Source organism: Leguminivora glycinivorella, chromosome 10 (genome assembly GCF_023078275.1).
Source record: "Leguminivora glycinivorella isolate SPB_JAAS2020 chromosome 10, LegGlyc_1.1, whole genome shotgun sequence".
NCBI classification, from domain to species: domain Eukaryota; kingdom Metazoa; phylum Arthropoda; class Insecta; order Lepidoptera; family Tortricidae; genus Leguminivora; species Leguminivora glycinivorella.
The window spans coordinates 2,027,672-2,047,379 of record NC_062980.1 but is presented as its reverse complement, the minus strand read 5'-3'; the positions used below and the strand labels follow the sequence as shown (position 1 = coordinate 2,047,379).

General features: G+C 36.6%; 1 protein-coding gene across 2 annotated transcripts in view; it reads left to right on the top strand.

The window, feature by feature from the left end:
* Positions 1–19,708, top strand: part of LOC125230218 — a 142,506-nt gene that overhangs the window by 42,449 nt on the left and 80,349 nt on the right. For both annotated transcript variants that reach the window (XM_048135308.1, XM_048135307.1), the window contains exon 2: positions 17,597–18,346. In XM_048135308.1, coding sequence (XP_047991265.1) covers positions 17,659–18,346 — 688 coding nt within the window. In that variant the 5' untranslated portion in view covers positions 17,597–17,658. The remainder of the gene's footprint in view (positions 1–17,596; positions 18,347–19,708) is intronic.

Genomic DNA, 19,708 nt, shown 5'->3' with positions numbered 1-19,708 from the left:
CCTTATCAAGATAACACTAAGTTCTCGCGCTTTGTACACATATTTAAAGTCACATACAGGTCGAAAGCGATTAATTAACATTATTTTTACCTTTTTCCCAACGTTTCGGCCAGGTTGCACTGGCCGTGGTCGCGGAAGACTGACGTCCCAGCAAAATGTCACCGGAGATGTAAACAACACAAAACTACCCGATATTAATTTATATAAATGTTCGGGGTAGACAAATAAATATAATCTACCCGCATGTAATTATTTACGACATCACATTAGAAACCTCAAAAATAACAGTACTTCTCCACTATTTAATGGATGTTATTATACATATAAACCTTCCTCTTGAATCACTCTATCTATTAAAAAAAAACCGCATCAAAATCCGTTGCGTAGTTTCAAAGATTTAAGCATACAAAGGGACATAGGGACAGAGAAAGCGACTTTGTTTTATACTATGTAGTGACATCGCTATCCCTATCGCTATCCCTATCATTCATTCATTCATTCATTCATTTATTCCTTTATCAAACATAGTTTTACATGTCAACAAAATTACATATAAATACAATTATTCTTCTTTGTTATTTTTTGTTATTAAGTGTCTACAGTCGGCACTTATAAGTTACATAGTTAATGCAAACATGCTGTCGAAGATACATTTCAATTTTATAATTCAAAATGGTTGGTATAGTGAACCAGTTCAAGAGTGCACGTCGTTGAAAAATTCGTCAACAGTGTAATACGCTTCAAGCATAAGTTTATTTTTAAGTTTATTTACGAATTTACGATTATCGCTATCCATAGGGATAGCGATAATCGTAAATTCGTAAATAAACTTAAAAATAAACTTATGCTAATAAACGTATTACCTTGTACGTATTATCTTGGTAGCGATAGCGCTATCCCTATCCCTTATCAAGATAACACTAAGTTCTCGCGCTTTGTACACATATTTAAAGTCACATACAGGTCGAATGCGATTAATTAACATTATTTTTACCTTTTTTCCCAACGTTTCGGCCAGGTTGCACTGGCCGTGGTCGCGGAAGACTGACGTCCCAGCAAAATGTCACCGGAGATGTAAACAACACAAAACTACCCGATATTAATTTATATAAATGTTCGGGGTAGACAAATAAATATAATCTACCCGCATGTAATTATTTACGACATCACATTAGAAACCTCAAAAATAACAGTACTTCTCCACTATTTAATGGATGTTATTATACGTATAAACCTTCCTCTTGAATCACTCTATCTATTAAAAAAAACCGCATCAAAATCCGTTGCGTAGTTTCAAAGATTTAAGCATACAAAGGGACATAGGGACATAGGGACAGAAAAAGTGACTTTGTTTTATACTATGTAGTGATATCTATCAATTATTTTTGTTACAGGTAGGTCCTGGTTAAAAATGCTTAAAACCGAAGAAGGGCCTCATCTCTTTAGTATTCAGGTAAACATTAAAAGTACCTATAGGAGTAATTAAATCATATAAAACAACCCTAAAAAGTACAATTCTTGGTTTTGTTTTATTCTAACCCCTTATGCCAAAAATGGCACTGAAACATACAATTTCATGTGGTCTGCCTACCCCGTTTGGGAACACAGGCGTGAATATATCCATATAGGTACTAATAGTAAGTATAAAGGGGAGCGTGTGTTTGTTTGTATTTCACGGCAAAACGTAGCGACGAATTGACGTGATTTTTTAAGTGGAGATAGTTGAAGGGATGGAGAGTGACATAGGCGAAGCCGCGGGTAAAAGCTAGTGTATGTCTATATGTATGTAAAAGTACCCAAGTTCGTTAAAGTCGTAACATATACAACCTGTTTTTATTGAATTCCGTTAACTTTAAGGGAAAGTTCTTTAGATCAAATACAATTAATTTCTCTAAGAAACTAGCGTTTTAACTTTTACGGTTATCGAGTTATTAAAAAAATAAAAATAATTACTGAACACGTGTGTGACAACCTTTACCAATTCCTAATGTTATTTGTTTTGACATGTGCCGTCAATCACTTGACACTAACTTGAATGTTGTTCTTAAGGGTCTCTCACACTTATAAATTCATGGACTTCCGGTACGGGCGCCATCTTAGTGGTATCGTGTCGTGAATAATTTCTCCTTCTTTTGCTCATTAATTTTGTTTAAAGTGTAATATCGATAGCTTATTATGCAGTAAACTAATGTTATAGTGAGAAGCTGATGAAGAATTAAACTCGAAACGCGTTTAGCCCCTTTTTTGTCGTCAACGGCCGACAGTCCAAGTGCCCTTGTAAAATCTAGCTATCAATTTACAAGTGCCAACTACCGAACACTGTCGTACTTACCGTACCAAAATCTAAAACAATTAGCTTATATCACCTTGACACTGGCAAAATAGTCCCACCAATGGGACTGAGGCCATTTAATTTTAAAAATCTAATCTTATAAATTCATTTGTTATGTATGAAAATAATGATATTTTTTTTTACGAATTTATCTAGAAGTGATATACAGGGTGGTTCCTGATAATGAACCCAGCTGCGTGTCGAATTTAACGGAAAACAAAAAGAACACGGTGTATAGAGCCCAGAAAAATGAAATAGAAAGCGAAGGTTTTACGATCAGACATATAATAGAGAAGGAATATAATGGAGTAGGTAATAGTCGTAATAGATACAGGATGCCGTTGGCAGGGCCGTTAACAGCATAAAGGGACCTTTTCGGACCCGAAGGTAAGGGTATAAACCATGGCTAGCGAAGATATTCTCAAGAGAGACAAAGGAAAAAAGTTACTTATAAGAATAAGAAAACATTTATTGACCCACAAATAAAGATTGAATATTTTGACGACCGGTCTGGCGCAGTCGGTAGTGACCCTGCTTGCTACGCCGCGGTCCCGGGTTCGAATCCCGGTAAGGGCATTTTTGTTTGTGTGATGAGCACAGATATTTGTTCCTGAGTCATGGATGTTTTCTATGTATAAGTATATAAGTATTTATATATTATATATATCGTTGTCTGAGTACCTGCAACACAAGCCTTCTTGAGCTTACCGTGGGACTCAGTCAATCTGTGTAAGAATGTGCTATAATATTTATTTATTTATTTATTTTTATTTACACAAATAAATTCAAAATAAGACAGAAAATTTGCACGCATACTTACCAAAAGGAACGGGATGAGCAATGAGCATATTATTACGTCAGCCATTTTATTACAAATTGATTGCGCATCGCTGATTTTCAGTCCGTCCCCTTTTCTGAACTTCATTAACAACTATGCGATGTAGGTATGTAAAAATGATTTCTTTAATAAGGGATTCTTAAAAAAAGAAGGGCAACACTTGCAACCTGATTTCAGTGCTTTAAAACTTATTTGAAAGCTTGAAGCTTGGATTTAAAATACCATCAAGTGGTTATATTCTCTAGGCTAAGTACAACTGATACTGCTTTCAATTTGTATTTACCTATCCTATGTTATGTAATCTTATGGAGTGTCTAATTACTTCCAACATATTTTGTTAGCATACATTTTTGATATGTAGTAGTAGTAATAGTAGTAGTAAACACTTTATTGTACAGAACAAATTACATGACAGAGAATACAAACGGTTATGTACAAAGGCGAGCTTATCCCTTTAAGGGATCTCTTCCAGCTAACCTTAGATATGCCACTTGATGTGCACATGTCGTTGTGAAAATTAGCGCCACTCCTTCATGCACCTTGCCAATAGGGGGCTACTAGTATGAACAAAAGAGATCTCTATGACCAAACAATCTTAATGTTATTATATTTTCGCTCACAGTATCGAACGGGCTTGAGGCACATCGTATCTCGGCTGATCGGCCGTCGGGCGCATTAGAGCTTTTTGTAATGCTAAAACTTTGCGAATATTTTCTCACAGCGGACTAGTATAGGTAGGTAGCTAGAATGGAAAGTTCTGCATTTCAAGAAGATTCTTTTTAAAAGACAGACAGTAGAGTGGTATTTAATACAGGATAGTTCTGGGTGGTTCTGGGTTCCAAACTAAAATGGAGTTGGGGGGGACATGTTGCTGGCAGAGTGATGGTAGGGTGGACTTAAATGTTAACGGAATGGTGACCGCTAACAAATGTATGAAGTGCCTGGCACCTGTTGGCTCGTTGGGTGGACGACATCCGAAAAATTGCGGGTCACAACTGGATGAGACTAGCTCAAGACCGGGACAAGTGGCGTACTAGAAGAGAGGCCTATGAGTACAGTATGGCCACTCCCGCTCCCCGCTGAATGTGCCGCCCACCCCTTCTCGGTTACCTCAAAAACGTGACCAGTTGACCTGTCATATTTCACTCATACAAGCATGGTACGCGTTCACCTACACGAGCTTAGACTGTGTGGTAGGACCGCGCCTCTTTCATATATTTGATCGCCAGTGTCTGAAGTGGCTCAGCACTGCAGTGGGCGATCAAGGGCTGATATCACGATGATGATGATGGTTTCTTGGTGCTTAGCCTTTGGTATGGAAATATATACAGGAGTATAACGGCTCAGCCACGACATTGGTCTAAGCGCGGCAGCGGTGAGCGGCGGCCATACATTGGAGCGAGACACAGCGATGGGACTTTTCATTCTAGACCGCTGTACTTAGACATGTATAACGTCAGTCATCCAGATACTTACATGTACATTTTTTACTTTTGACGCTTTTTGATTACGATTGATATCTTTATTTACACTAGGACACTGAATCCAAAGCTTTAGCAGAGTCTGTATCTTTACGTATTGCGAGGTTGTAATGTATCTAGGTACTCATATTTGAATATTTTATTCTTAACATTGAATAATATAAAAGCGCTGGTAGCCTAGCGGTATGTGCGTGGGACTTTCGTTCCGGAGGTCGCGGGTTCGAACCCCGGCTCGCACCAATGAGTTTTTCGGAACTTATGTGCGAAATGTCATTTGATATTTGCCAGTCGCTTTTCGGTGAAGGAAAACATCGTGAGGAAACCGGACTAATTCCAATAAGGTCTAGTTACCCTTCGGGTTGGAAGGTCAGATGGCAGTCGCTTTCGTAAAAACTAGTGCCTACGCCAAATCTTGGGATTAGTTGTCAAAGCGGACCCCAGGCTCCGATGAGCCGTGGCAAATGCCGGGATAACGCAAGGAGGATGATGATGATTGAATAATATAAAAGCGCGCACGAGATTTGCACCGAAATGTCAATATTTATAGGTACCTTTTATGACATCTTTCAATTCTTATCTTGTAATGTAATGTAATTTAATGATAATAAATAATAATAATAATGTAATTTGATGATAATTTGATTTCTATGTAATGTAATGTATTTTTTTGTTTTTTATTTAAGTTAGTGTATATATATAATTATGTTGCTATGCCCTCTCAGGGTTCATGTTGAGACTATATTATACTTAGCCTAAGATCATTATGTGTACACATGAATTGCAATAAAGCATTGAAATTGAAATTGAAATATTTTAATAGAAAATCCGCGCAAGCTTTCGTATAACATCTACCTTTGTGACTATTATTAAATCCTTGTCTGTGCTACATTTTGAAAGCATCGTTCAAAAACGGGTGTCACTCCGGAAAAGAGTAGAAAAATGAGCCAGTGACATTGACAAATCGCTCGATTAAACAAAAGCGTTCAAGTCCTTTCACTAGCTGACGTATTATCGACCATGACTCTGTGATTTAAGGTTCAAAATTAAGGTGACAGTGCAAGTCGCTTGTTACAACTTGAATAGATACAATTGTACTTGACTGACATCGCTTATACTATTGATACAGAATCGATTTGATAGAGGATAGAATTTTAAATGTTGTATTCTAAAAGTAGTTTGACCATAATATAATTCAACGGCCAAAGTCGTCTAGTTTTTAGGGTTCCGTAGTCAACTAGGAACCCTTATAGTTTCGCCATGTCTTATTAGGGTACCCCCCCTACACGTCCCACTTTACGTGGCGCAATCGCTCCTAAACTAAAAAAAATGTGCCCCCCCCCGTCTAATTTTTGAACCATAATTACCGTAAGTTTAAAAAATATGAAAAAAATCACAAAAGTAGATCTTTATAAAAACTTTCTATAGGAAAATTAATAGGTTGAACTTGATAGGTTGAACAGTTTTTGAAAAAAATACGGGAAACTACGGCACCCTACACTAAGCGTGCGCCGACACGCTCTTGTCTGTTTTTTTTTTTAATTTTGACAAGTAGTCTTTCTGTCAGTTACCGCAGTAAAATTTATTAAGAAAAATATTAAATACATACTTAATTATAGTCATGCATGTTTGCGTGAGGGCACACTTCAGACACTGGCGATCAATTACATGAAAGAGGCGCGTTCCTACCACACAGTCTAAGCTCGTGTAGGTGAACGCGTAATATGCTTGTATGAGTGAAATATGACAGGTCGACTATTCGCGTTTTTGATAGGCGGTAACTGTTAGGTAACCGAAAAGGGGTGGGCGACACTTTCAGTGAGAAGCGGGAGTGGCCATACTCTACGATATTACTTTTTATTATACTGTGGTGAGGGGAAGGCAGAGGCCGCGGATTTCTGACTGACCTCTGTCACTTATTCTTTCCACGCATCCAAACCATTTGATCTTACTTTTCTCAATTTACGTCACTAAATCTTGGTTCAGTCCACACTCTCTTGTAAAAATATTAGGAACATTTAAGTATAAGCTCGCCCGTTTATCTCACCGAGGCGGCTTGCAAAATGGCGTCGTGTACGAATAGGCGCATTTCACCCCCCATTACACCCAGATTGGAAATGCTTTGCCACTGTCAGGTGGTTTTGCTGACGAGTGTTTAGCAAAAATATATTATGAAACATATTTTGATAAACAAAGAGAAGAAAAAGGTTCCTAAGAAAACTAACCTAACCACAAAATTAAAATTTTGAAAAAAACCCCGACCGCGACATAGTGGACCGATTTTCATGAAACACGGCTAAGAACACTTCCGACTAACTCAGCTTTCAGACTAAAATAAAACTAAATCTAAATCGATTCATCCTTTCGGGAGCTACGATGCCTCAGACAGACACACAAACAGACAGACAGACACATCAAACTTATAAAACGTTTTTGCGTCGGAGTTCAAAATAAAAGCGCCACGCAGGACATAATCTCGTCAGTATTTAAGTTGGTGTTATACGGGTGTTTTACGTTTACGTTACGTTAACTATTATTTTGGCTAGACCGTTTATTATATTACGATATCTTCATAGTTGTTCACATTATGGTGCGTAAAAGTACAATCAGTTTTGAGTAAAATAGCCCAAAAGTCAACATATTCATTATCACATGAGTGTAATATAATATACACTTTCTTTTAAAAGCGCTCTCTGGTTTGTAACTAGGTAGCACATTTTCAAACATTTCTAGACCGTTTTATGGCATCAAAGCGCCAGTAAGTATAATATTATTTGCTAGATATTCCAATAACTATTCAGCTACCTACCAAAGCTTTCAATATTACTACGGTGAACCAGCCACTTTGAAATTATTGGATCGAACGTTTGCGCCAAAGTCAAGTGGCTCTCTGTAATCCAATCCGTCTCCTGTCTGGTTACCACGAGTTCAAAGTGCGTTAGTTGATATCGAGAACATTTACGAAAAATGTATGTGATGTTTGGCTTTACGTAGGTAAACTTTCGGATGTGCTGTTTACTTTAATAACCTAACCACAAAATGAAAATTTTGTAAAAGCCTTCGACATATAGTGGACCGATTTTCATGAAACATGGCTAAAAACACTCCGATGAATTCATCTTTGAAAAAAAAACACTAAATCTAAATCGGTTCATCCGTTCGGTAGCTACGATGCCACAGCCAAACACAGACACAGACAGACAGACACGTCAAACTTATAACACCCCGTCGTTTTTGCGTCAGGGATTAAAAAACACGCGAACAATGTCCAATACACGAGAGCAATAATACCTAGAATCAGATATCTACTCCCTTATTCATAAACGTTCACCAGAGTTATCAAGCCGATAAAGTCCGTTTGTCCCTTTCCGACGTATTGGTGTGATAGAAAGGGACAAATGAACTTTATCGGCTTGATAACTTTAGTGAACGTTTATAAATAAAGGGGCTAGTGTAGAGAGTATGAGTATGGGTATATCGTATGAATGTGCCCATGCCAATAGGATTATTGATATTCAGAAGTTATCGGTGTCTATGCTCAACACGCGCTACGTCGCAACCAATAATATGCAACACGATGCATACAGTATGCATTTCTATTGAAATATTTGGCTGTGCATCATCTTTTGGTGTACGGAATAAGATTTTTTTTTATGGGATAGGAGGCAAACGAGCGGACAGGTCGCCTGATGGTAAGCGATCACCGCCGATTTTAGTAGAAATTTATTTTAAGAAATAGTTTATAAGATACGAAGAATCATGAGAAAGTAATATTTTGTAATGAGCATTGAGTACGAAACCGAACTGTTTACTCGTACCAAATAACATGAATAAAACTAAATTTAATTAATTTCTTACCGATTAGGACAGTCTCAAAATACCCTGTGTAGTTTATTACAAAAATCGTGTCTCTTTCTGCCTGTCTGTCTGTTATCGTTGACGCTTAAACTATTTAACTGATTTACATGTTGGTATATAGTTTGAAGAGAATAAAATACAAATCTTATCCATTTTATTTCCACCCAAACGAGATCCAGATGGAATCTAATAATAAATAAGCATTTACTAAAAAAATACACCAGTTTTAAGCACTTTCTTAACCCTATTACGGCTTGTCGCTTACAGCTCGATAAAAAGCAGCTTAGCTTAGTTCATCGCTAGAGATCGTTATCAAGGTGCACTTTTCGTGGCAAACGGTACGGTTGGCAAAAAAAAAACAAATACTTACATTTAAATATTCACTTTGTTCTTAACTACAAAATAAATACTTACCTTCTTAGGATTACACCTCTACGGTAGAAAGCCTTTTCCGACCAACTATATATTTTTAAAACAATATAGGTATGTAAATGACATTAATTATGTCATAAAAATACACTACGCGAAGTGTAGGTATATTATTTTATTCCAAATAATCAAATGCACTCTAGTCTATCTACTACTACACTATCTAGAATTGTTATTCAAGTACCTATTTCAAGTCAAAAGTAGTGCACGAAGCCAAATCTGTTGAACAAATTTTAGTTATTTATTCAATGTAATTTAGATGAATAATTATAATATATATTTCATAATTTGTTAAGTATATATGTTTTAAATACTTGTGTATTTGTTTTTTTGCCAACCATACTCTGCCACCAATACAGCACGCTGATAACGATCTTTATTCATCGCTCACCGTCCTTCAGCCGAGCGGGTATCGATAAAGAACGTGCTTATCTCACTAGATGGCTAAGATGGAAAAAGGATACCTATCCAGTGATTTACGATAACTAGGTTTTTTTATACTACGTCGGCGGCAAAACAAGCATACGGTCCGCCTGATGGAAAGCGGTCAAAGTAACCTATGGACGCCTGCAACTCAAGGAGTGTCACATGCGCGTTGGTAACCCATTAGAAACTTGTACACTCCCTTTTGCTGTGTAAGTACTTACACATCAAAAAGGAGCGAACAAGTTCTAAGGGGCAGCCGTACTCACCGGCAGGAATACAACACTAACCATATTATCTAAGTATGCATTCGTTTTGTGAAATAGAATTGCAAACCGTATATAACATCGTGCTGCATTATTGGCAGCCGCTGCGGCTGCACGTTCAGTGCTCACCGAGAGCTTGTGAATATCAATTATCTTATTGACACGGTGTACGAGAAGCCAGCAAGATATCAAACGATCACTACCCTGGCACAATATAGAATAGGCTAGTTTCCTACTTACTTACTTACTTGGTTGGCACGATAACCCAAAATGAGTTTTGGCCTCCAACACAAGAGCACGCCGCTTTGCTCGGTCTCGAGCGGTATCGCGCCAGCTTTCGCCGACGCCGAGCTCACGGAGGTCTACCTCCACTCTATCCGCCCAACGATATTTTATTTTCCTACTAACTAGTCAAATCAGCTTCTTTTTAAGAACTGTCAAAACGAATTGCTAATATGGAATTATTATGAAATACTGAGGAGTCACGGTCAATACATTTACTTTATATCTTTCTATTTTACTTATTAAATAGAAATTATGTTTAAACATAACTACTATCCATATTTTTCTTCTAATTACGTTGTGCTTTATTTCGTGCACTACATAAAATATTTTATTTTAAGTATAGGAAACTCTCGCCGATTTCAAACTGAGTGAACAGAACTTCGGAACTATCATGAATAATGCACGGTCAACTAGATGGCGCCTATACCTTTGGTACACTCTCGGTTAGATGGCGCTAATATAAATCTGTGACAATTTTAAATAAATTAATTAATTAATATTGACTGACCTTACAGAGATCAACTTAGCCCCAAACTAAGCAAAGCTTGTACTATGGGTGCTAGTCCACGATAAACATATATATAGATAAATACATACTTTTATATTTACACATAGAAAACATCCATGACTCAGAAACAAAATATCTGTGTTCGTCACACAAATAAATGCCCTTACCGGGATTCGAGCTAAGGACCGCGGCGTAGCAGGCAGGGTCACTACCGACTACGCCAGACCAGTCGTCAATATCTACAATATTATGAATATGAACTTGTGTCAAATTGGCAAATTTTTAATCCTGTGTCGAGAGATGGCAGTCTGCACTGTGACTACATTATATTTTAATTTACAGTAACTCTCTATATACTCGTTCCTCTTTGAACAAAATATAATTCGAATATCATTTATCCAACGAGAAGCGTGTAAGATATCAATAGTACGACAACTTGCACGTGTATCAAATCGGGTCAACAAAGTTTAGAATTCACATTTAATCCAAAACACGAGTTTTAGAGGAATATTATTCCGGTTCTAATATTAAGTACATTACTATTTTACTTGAAAAACTATAAATGTTCAAAGAAAATATGATGGGAACAATAGTTTGTCTCATTTCTAGAAAGTAATCTCTTCTAGATAACCTTTGCGTAACATTTTGCATCGAAATAAATAAAGGTGCTCACTGACAATGACTGACTATCAAGTCACGGGAAGATTTTGGCTTCTCAATTAAAAGTTAAAACGTAACAACGCCGGATAACCAACCGTTCGTTATTGTTCGTCAAACTTACGGTTAGTCGGGTACCTCATTTCAACTTGTCGTTTTAAAATAAGAGTCGAGAAATATTTAGAATAGAATAGAATTAAATAGAATGGAATAAAATGGAATGGAATAGAATATAATATAATATAATATAATATAATATAATATAATATAATATAATATAATATAATATAATATAATATAATATAATATAATATAATATAATATAATATAATAGAAAAAACTTTATTCAGGACGCTTAAGTAGTATAAATTACAAAAGCTTGTTGTCAAGGTACATACACACGGAGCAAATTATATGTATAATTTACAGAATATAATAACATAATAACCATAATGTAATATGGTGTCCGTGTGGAGACGGGTTAAGAATTTCACCACCCCCTTTCTTCCCGTGGGTGTCGTAGAAGTCGACTGTGGGATATGGGTTAAATTGTGGCGTAGGCGAGAGGTTGGCAACCCGTCACTGCAATGTCACAATTTGGATTTCTTTCAACCCATTTCTGCGAAGAGTGGCGCTGAAACTTAGTAGTCCATGTACTCTGCCTACCCCTTTATTGGATATAGGCGTGATTATATGTATGTATTTATGTATCTATGTAATATGGAGGTTGCTACTTTTTAATATTTGAAACTGACTTTTATAAGGAAGCCTAAGAACTGGCAGTCAAGTGGCCGCGGTCCTAGAGAGTTCTTCACTCTATTAATGTTTCTGGCGTAACCTTGAATCTCAAGTAGGTAGAGCTACAGTACAGTGGTGGCAATCCTAAAGAGCTCTTCGCTCATTGCTATAACTGGCTTAGCTCCGAGAACTGGAAAAGGACAAAGTTGTATTTCTTGTATTTATAACCACAAAATTAACATTTTGAAAAATTAACATAGTGGACAGATTTTCATGAAACATGGCTAAGAACACTCCCGACTAACTCAGCTTTCAAACAAAAAAAAAAGTACTTAAATTTAAATCGGTTCATCTGTTCTGGAGCTACGATGCCACAGAAAGATACACACACTTTCCCATTTATAATAATATTAGTATGGATTTACTAGGAACATAGAAGCACACAAATTACAAATAAATGAAATACTTAATACCTACTAAATTAATAATTAAATAGACCTAAACAATGTTAAAACTAAAATTAAACCTAATAATTTACTAAATAACGAACTATATAATTTTTATATAAAAAAAGTACTTAACTACAAAAAAATACTGGAGACCCGGGTTTGTTTCCCGGCTTCGCCACCAGTGGGCTTGATCGCTGCATCTCTTTAGTGTATGGTATCTATTTCAGTTTACAAAAAAATATGTAGTTAAAAAATGTTATCAGTACTACTTATAATGAAAGCTTTTATAACAAACTAGCTTTTGAAAGCGGCTTCGTTCGAGTTAGAAAGAGACAAAAAGTAGCCTATGTCACTCTCCATCCCTTCAACTATCTCCACTTAAAAAATCACGATAATTCGTCGCTCCGTTTTGCCGTGAAGCCCGTGAAGGACGGACAAACAAACAGACTCGTAACACACTTTGCTCTGTATAATTTTAGTATAGATTCTCGCTCAAGTGCTCGCGGTTCTAGAAAGCGCTTCAAGTCTTCAGTGACTATTGACGTACTAAACTAGCTTAGTCTCGAGCACAGGTCAAGGTGAAACTTGTCTTTCTTGAATTTAAATTGCTCTTAACACAACTAGCAACTGTTTACAATTTAATACTGGACTGATAAAGCCCAATTGACTGAGCCAAGTAAAGGAACATGTAAGGGCCGTGTCCTACCAGGACACTAAAAGGCTGGCTTCGGATCGACCAAAGTGGAGACAACTTCATCAAGCTGCACCGACAAGAGCCCCGCTCTTAAATTGAATTTGAATTTTTGACAAAGCCCATACAATAAAGCGTACCCCTGAAATGTATGGGCCTTTTAGGCGTAAAACTAGATGGCGCTGTTCGCAGCCTGGAAGTGGGCAAAATCATATTGTTCCCAAATATTTTTGCGTGTTTTTATGTTTGATAAGAACAAATGACATATCTATTTGTTTTAAAATCATGATATCACGTCTATTACACATTTTGAAAAATACATTTTACAGGCATCATCAGTGTAGTTATGATAGTATTTAATAGGTGGCGCTAAACATCGAGGTACGATTCTTAGTATGAAGTATGTAAATCCATACTAATGTTATAAATGGGAAAGTGTGTGTCTGTTTGTCCGTTTTTCACGGTCAAGCGGAGCGACGAATTGACGTGATTTTTTAAGTGGAGATAGTTGAAGGGACGTATAGTGACATAGGCTACTTTTTGTCTCTTTCTGACCCCTCACTTCTCTAAATTGGGGGGTGAAAGTTTGTACGGAGCTCCGAAACTTAACGGTAGCGAAGCCGCGGGCAAAAGCTAGTTTCCTATAAATTGGGAATACAGACTCTATTTACTCTATTTACTTCAAAAAGCTCTACTGGTGTAATTCCGTTATACAGATGGGAATAACTTTATTACACGCTAATTAGTCGCGTTCAAACAGACGGGATAAACCGAATTAGTCGCCTTCTGCGACGAAAATTGTGAATAACATTGTTAAGAAAACTGAGGATCCAAGTGGGTCATTAACATTTTTATAATCAATGAGATGTAATTAACACCTTTTAAGTTGACTACATTGTATAAGAAACTTATTTCTATCATGCAGAAACGTTTGAATGCTTCGTTGGTCATTCCGATAAAGCCGTGGGTCGCAGGTTCAAGTCCTGTCGGAGCTGTGAATTTTTCAATTGCTTCCTTTAATTTAAACATAACCTAACCTAACCTACCTCCTCATCCTCACTGTACATATTAAGCTCTTATAGATCTCTGTTTGATCCAAAGGTTAGCTGGTAGAGAATGTCTTCTGGCATTAAGTTCGCCTTTTCTACATTTTTTTACTGTGCAATAAAGTTTAAATAAAAAAAATAAACATTAAGTTGCCAAATTGTCTTTTTCATACACACCAGTATTGTAAATTTCATCGACATTGTAATATCCGGTTTCTAAAATTTTTCATTAATTTTGTAAATAAGTATGCAAACGTGTCCGAAAAATATGATAGATTATTTTCCGCTACTGTAAGTACCTATTTAATCAGAAATTCTAGAGTGTTTGCTAATTATAATAACTGAAGTACCCCATTTGCGTTGTAAGGCAGAATTACAGCGTTTAACTGCTTCCGGCTTCAGATGTTCCGTTGTAAAGTTAACGCTGTAAAGTTTAGTTAACGGCAAACGAGGTCAAATAGAGTTGGAAGGTTCTTGGGAAGTTGGCGCGATGAAAAAGTTTAGGTGAAATAAGCTTGTAAGTATTAAAATATAATTTTTCACCAGAACAGTGTAAAAATGGCTCTCTTGTTAGTGAGTCTGATCCGAGACCACAGGGACAACGCCGTCCTTGAAACGTCGGTTTGTTAAAAACGCAGTTAATGGGCCATTTTTTTCAAAGTTGTCCACCCCACTTTTTTTGTAACATGGGTATTTTTTACGCGATTAATACTCAGAATCGCGAGGTCTTTCGATCCTAGTAGGAGAAAAAAAATGTCCCAAGATTTCCATACATTTTTTCGTACCTTCCATTCCGTTACCGCCATACAATATGTATGAACAAATGGTAACGGAACGGGAAAAAACCTTGGAATACTTTTTTTTCTCCTATTAGAACTAAAAGAGCTCGCGATTCTGAGTGGAAACCACATAAAAATTTCCAAATCCAAAAAAGTGGGGTGGAAAACTTTGAAAAAAATGGCCCTAATACGAGATTAAATCCCGTTTACAATATTAAATAATAGAATAATGTTATGTGTAACAATATAATCATGAATGTGTGTAATAATATAATCATGTTATGTGTGTGTTGTGTGGAGAGCGCTGGTGGCCTTGCGGTAAGAGCGTGCCACTCTGAATCCGGAGGTCGCGGGTTCGATCCCTGGTTCGTACCAATAAGTTTTTCGGAGCTTATGTACGAAATGTCATTTCATATTTGCCAGTCGCTTTTCGGTGAAGGAAAACAGAGGAAACCGGACTAATCTCAATAAGGCCTAGCTACTCTTTAGGTTGAAAGGTCAGATGGCAGTCGCTTTCGTAAAACTAGTGCATATGCCAAATCTTGAGTTTAGTTGTCAAAGCGAACCCCAGGCTCCCACGGAGGATGATGATGAATCATGTTATGCGTAAGAATCGTGAAAGTTTAAATCAGTGTTACTTTATACACTTACTGACCAAGTGTGACAAAAAATACACGCTCAGCCAAAATAAACATAATGCGTTGTGTTTATACCATGAATGGCAGCCATAAAGATGATACATCCATGCTTAATATTATAAATGGGAAAGTGTGTGTCTGTCTCTTTGTCCGTCTTTCACGGCAAAACGGTGCGACGAATTGACGTGATTTTTTAAGTGGAGATAGTTGAAGGGATGGAGAGTAACATAGGCTACTTTTTGTTTCTTTCTAACGCGTGCGAAGCCGCGGGCAAAAGCTGGTTGTATATAATTCAGTTTATATTCTGATGAACTTAGATTTACTAAAGCAAAACAACAAAAAATCAAAGCGAACGATTCGTGCAAGAAATTCGAAAAACCTAGATATACTTACCAATGTAAAACTCAATGTTAGCCATAGACAACCAAGATAAAGCCAGCGAGGAAAGCGCAATAAAAACTCAAATTCAATTTGCGCTATCGTGTCCTCAAGAGTCGAGTTACGTAATGTTGGCACAATTGTGGGGACCACAGACAATTTCGTTGGCAGTAGATTGTCTATTACATTTAAATGTAGCTGGGCTTGCCAGAGTATGTAGTCAACTGGAATTCATACAATGACGACCACGATGAAGATCGTTTTAAAACAACAGATAAGTAGTCATCTGTAGATAAATAAATGATAATAGTGTATAGGGATGCCTCAGTGCATATAATATTCGAGAGATTATAAGCCGCCGGCAGACGTACTTATAGCAGTTTTTAGCTTATTAAGCATAAAGTTGTCGTTGTGTGCGTGTGTGATACGACTCGCTGGGCATTCGCATGTAAAGCCCTGACCACAAATATATGACGAAATATAAGACTAACATGTTGCAGAACTTATTTAGAACTATTTTTTTATACTAAAATGAACTATCACCCTATACATCAGAATAACAGCGCCCTCCTGACGGCATATATTTCTGATCAGTATTTAGAAAGAAGAAAGAAAGAAGAAAGAAAATAATTTTATTCAGGACGTTAACAAAATTCCTTATGTCTATGATGCACACTAATTATAGGTATTGATATTAACGTCACTGAAAAGGTCTCCCCTCAGCATTTTGTCAAGTTACCTACCAGGTAACTTGACGCTGGTCTTCCGTGGAGACCTGTCCAAGCGATCGCACGCGTGTACTGAACATATAACAAAAATTAAACTTACGAGAAAACATTATATACATTAAAAACATTATAAACATATTTACACGGCATGGAAATGATATAGCGTCCTGTCCATGTACAAGAAACCGTCGTATTCGGTGGTAGTATAACAACACTATTCTTCCTAATAAACAAAATATGCAGACGTTATTAAAAATTGTAGATAAAGTTCTGCTAAACATCTTCTCTGTAACTCTATATCACGTTTTATAAAACTGAACGAAATTTCGCTGACACAAAATAATATAGAGACTCTTCGGGAAAGATAATATTTAAATGAAAAGCAAAGAGGAAATGTCCTTTAATGGAAATTTTGAAATAGAAATTTGTGAAAATGATAATAATAATAAAGGACAGCGTTCATTTTCCAACCGTGGCCATTTTCGCTGTTTCAGGTTTTTAGATTTTAGGGTCCCATAAAGTGTCGATAAAATGTTTTTCACACAATTAGGTATAAGCAGATGGAATTTTATACTATCATCATCATCCTTGCGTCATCCCGGCATTTGCCACGGCTCATGGGAGCCTGGGGTCCGCTTTGACAACTAATCCCAAGATTTGGCGTAGGATTTTACGAAAGCGGTCTCTAGACCTTATTGGAAAGTCCGGTCGATAAAACGACTGGCAAATATTGACATTTCTCACATAAGTTCCGAAAAACTCAAGCCGGGGTTAGGACCTATAACCAGCGTTTCTTGGAATTTCATACTATACGACTCAAATAATAGTTAGCAGTTAGGAGGTGTAGCAGATGGGCACTTAAAACTAAGCAAAAACAATTTTCGTAATTTGAGACTTTACTAGACAATCAAACTATACTACTCAGAATTCCTTTAGTGTCCGTCGTTATTCAAATCACCTTTACTCAAGTTTAATCCTTTTATCCTTGGTGCAAACTTTTGAAAAACTGCTAAAGTGTGGGGGCGTCCTCTCTTAAACCTCGTTGCCGCATAGTTAATAGTTCCTCTTGTTTCAGACTTCAACGCAATTATGGAAGCGGACCGGCGTTAAACCACCAACGATGAAGTAAAAACGAAAATGACAAACGTCAAACTAAAACTAATGTTCTTCCTTCTAAACGCACTACTAACAGCTGACATAGTACACGCTAGACCATATTCTGACAACACTACAGATGTCTACATAAATAATAATGATACTTTTATCCTACCTGTAGAACCTAATTCAGATACATTAATAGTAGCTACCGATAATGATGGCCATGCAGATCAAACAGTTGAAGAAACAAATAGAAATTCGAATACTGATATGGAAGAAATTGTTAATGCTGAGCAAGACAGAGATGAAGCGTTATCAAAAAAGAATATGAAAGAAAAAGATATCGTTTTAGAAATAAAGAAAGATGATGCTCCAGGGTTTGAAAAACAGCTAAACATATCAAGTTCGTTGATGGAAGATATAATAGACTCGGAGACTGATAGAGATGAAACGCTGACAGATATACTTTTCAGACCAGCGTCAGAGTTAGTTGAAGACATGCCAAGATTTGAATTTCTAATTTCAACAAAGTTGAATGAAACTGATGTTTATAACCGGAGTGTTAAAGATGGTTTAGGTGATAACAGTTTAGAAGGAAGAAATAGAAGTAGAAAGTTTGACTACGTAGAACTGGTGGAGGTGCTGAGGTCGAAGGGAGACAACAAGAGCGCCTACTTCGCGAATATTACGGGACACGAGGTCGACAATGATTTGGCGCCTGATACAAGTAAGCAATCCATATATAATTAGAGCATAGTAATGGTTAGGTGTAATGTAATGGTCGGAAACTAAGCAGTATACTTATTTATAAAATGATTTAATATTTTAAATTTTAATAAAAAAATTATTTACCTGATAATTTGATTTTCACGTTGAAAGCTTATTAACTCTTAGAAACTTAGACTTTACGTGATTAGAATAATTGTTTGTTTAAGACATCAAATAAAGAAACTTTATGTACACATATTTTAAGAAACGTTTCGAAATAGAAATATCCCACGTTATGCGTCGGTACAACACGTCTTCCTCTTCCATTTCCTCAGTCATCTCAAAAATATTAACTCCCTCTCCATCCATCAACCTTCATCTCCAACAAACGTTTCGAAATAGAAATATGGCGCGAGATTTCTCAGTCCATAAAATATTAACTCTCTATACCTACACTAAAATAAGCTTGTAAAAATATTTTCTTTGATATTTCACAGCAGAACGAGTAAGAACTTATGCTTCTAATCACAAACATCAACTAAAAAATAAGCTTCAGTACTTTTTTTTTTTTTATTGAATAAAGTGATTTATTGTCAAACCATTGAAAATGGTAATCGAATAAGTTAAAGATTACGTCAAATAGACCATGTAACACAGATTTAATTACGGAATTCCTTTCTTGTCCGATCGCACCTAATTTATTTCTGGAATGAAATCTAGAGTCTAGACAGGACCAATTTATACAAAGCCAATTAACTAAGAGCCAGCGCTGGAAAATTTTATATAATATAATAATTAACGCGAACACGGAAATATTGCTTAAGTTGGCAGGCCAGTGTGCGTAGCCGAATGCACAAACGCTCACGATAATATCTCTTTATCTCTATCGCTCTTGCGTATTGGCACGACAGAGCCAGACTACATTTCTGCGCAGTTTCGGTGGCGTTTCGCGTCGCAGAAATGCCATTCGGCTACCGGGCCAGCAACTCTATTATTGTACAATTTGATATTGCTTGAGGACTTTTACTAAGTACACTTTCATTCTCGACCTGAAGAGATGCCACACGTTCTGTTCAAATATTAATGTTACTAAAATAGCAGAAGACTGTCAAGCTTGCCATTTTTTGGTTCTCATTGGGAACTTTTTATTAGGAACACACGTAACTGTGTCTTAAGTAGTTGACAAATTTTTGTTACTTCGTTAAGAATTCCCACATTCCTGTTTTATTCATACTTAGGTACCAGAATTTACATTGTGCCAATCTATTTAGGTGATATTTATTTATTTCTCGTGGCTAGCTCGGTGTCTACAATTTATTTTCACCCAGATTCAATGGATTTCATACGTGAGTTTAGCCACTCAAATATGTTGACAATTGAA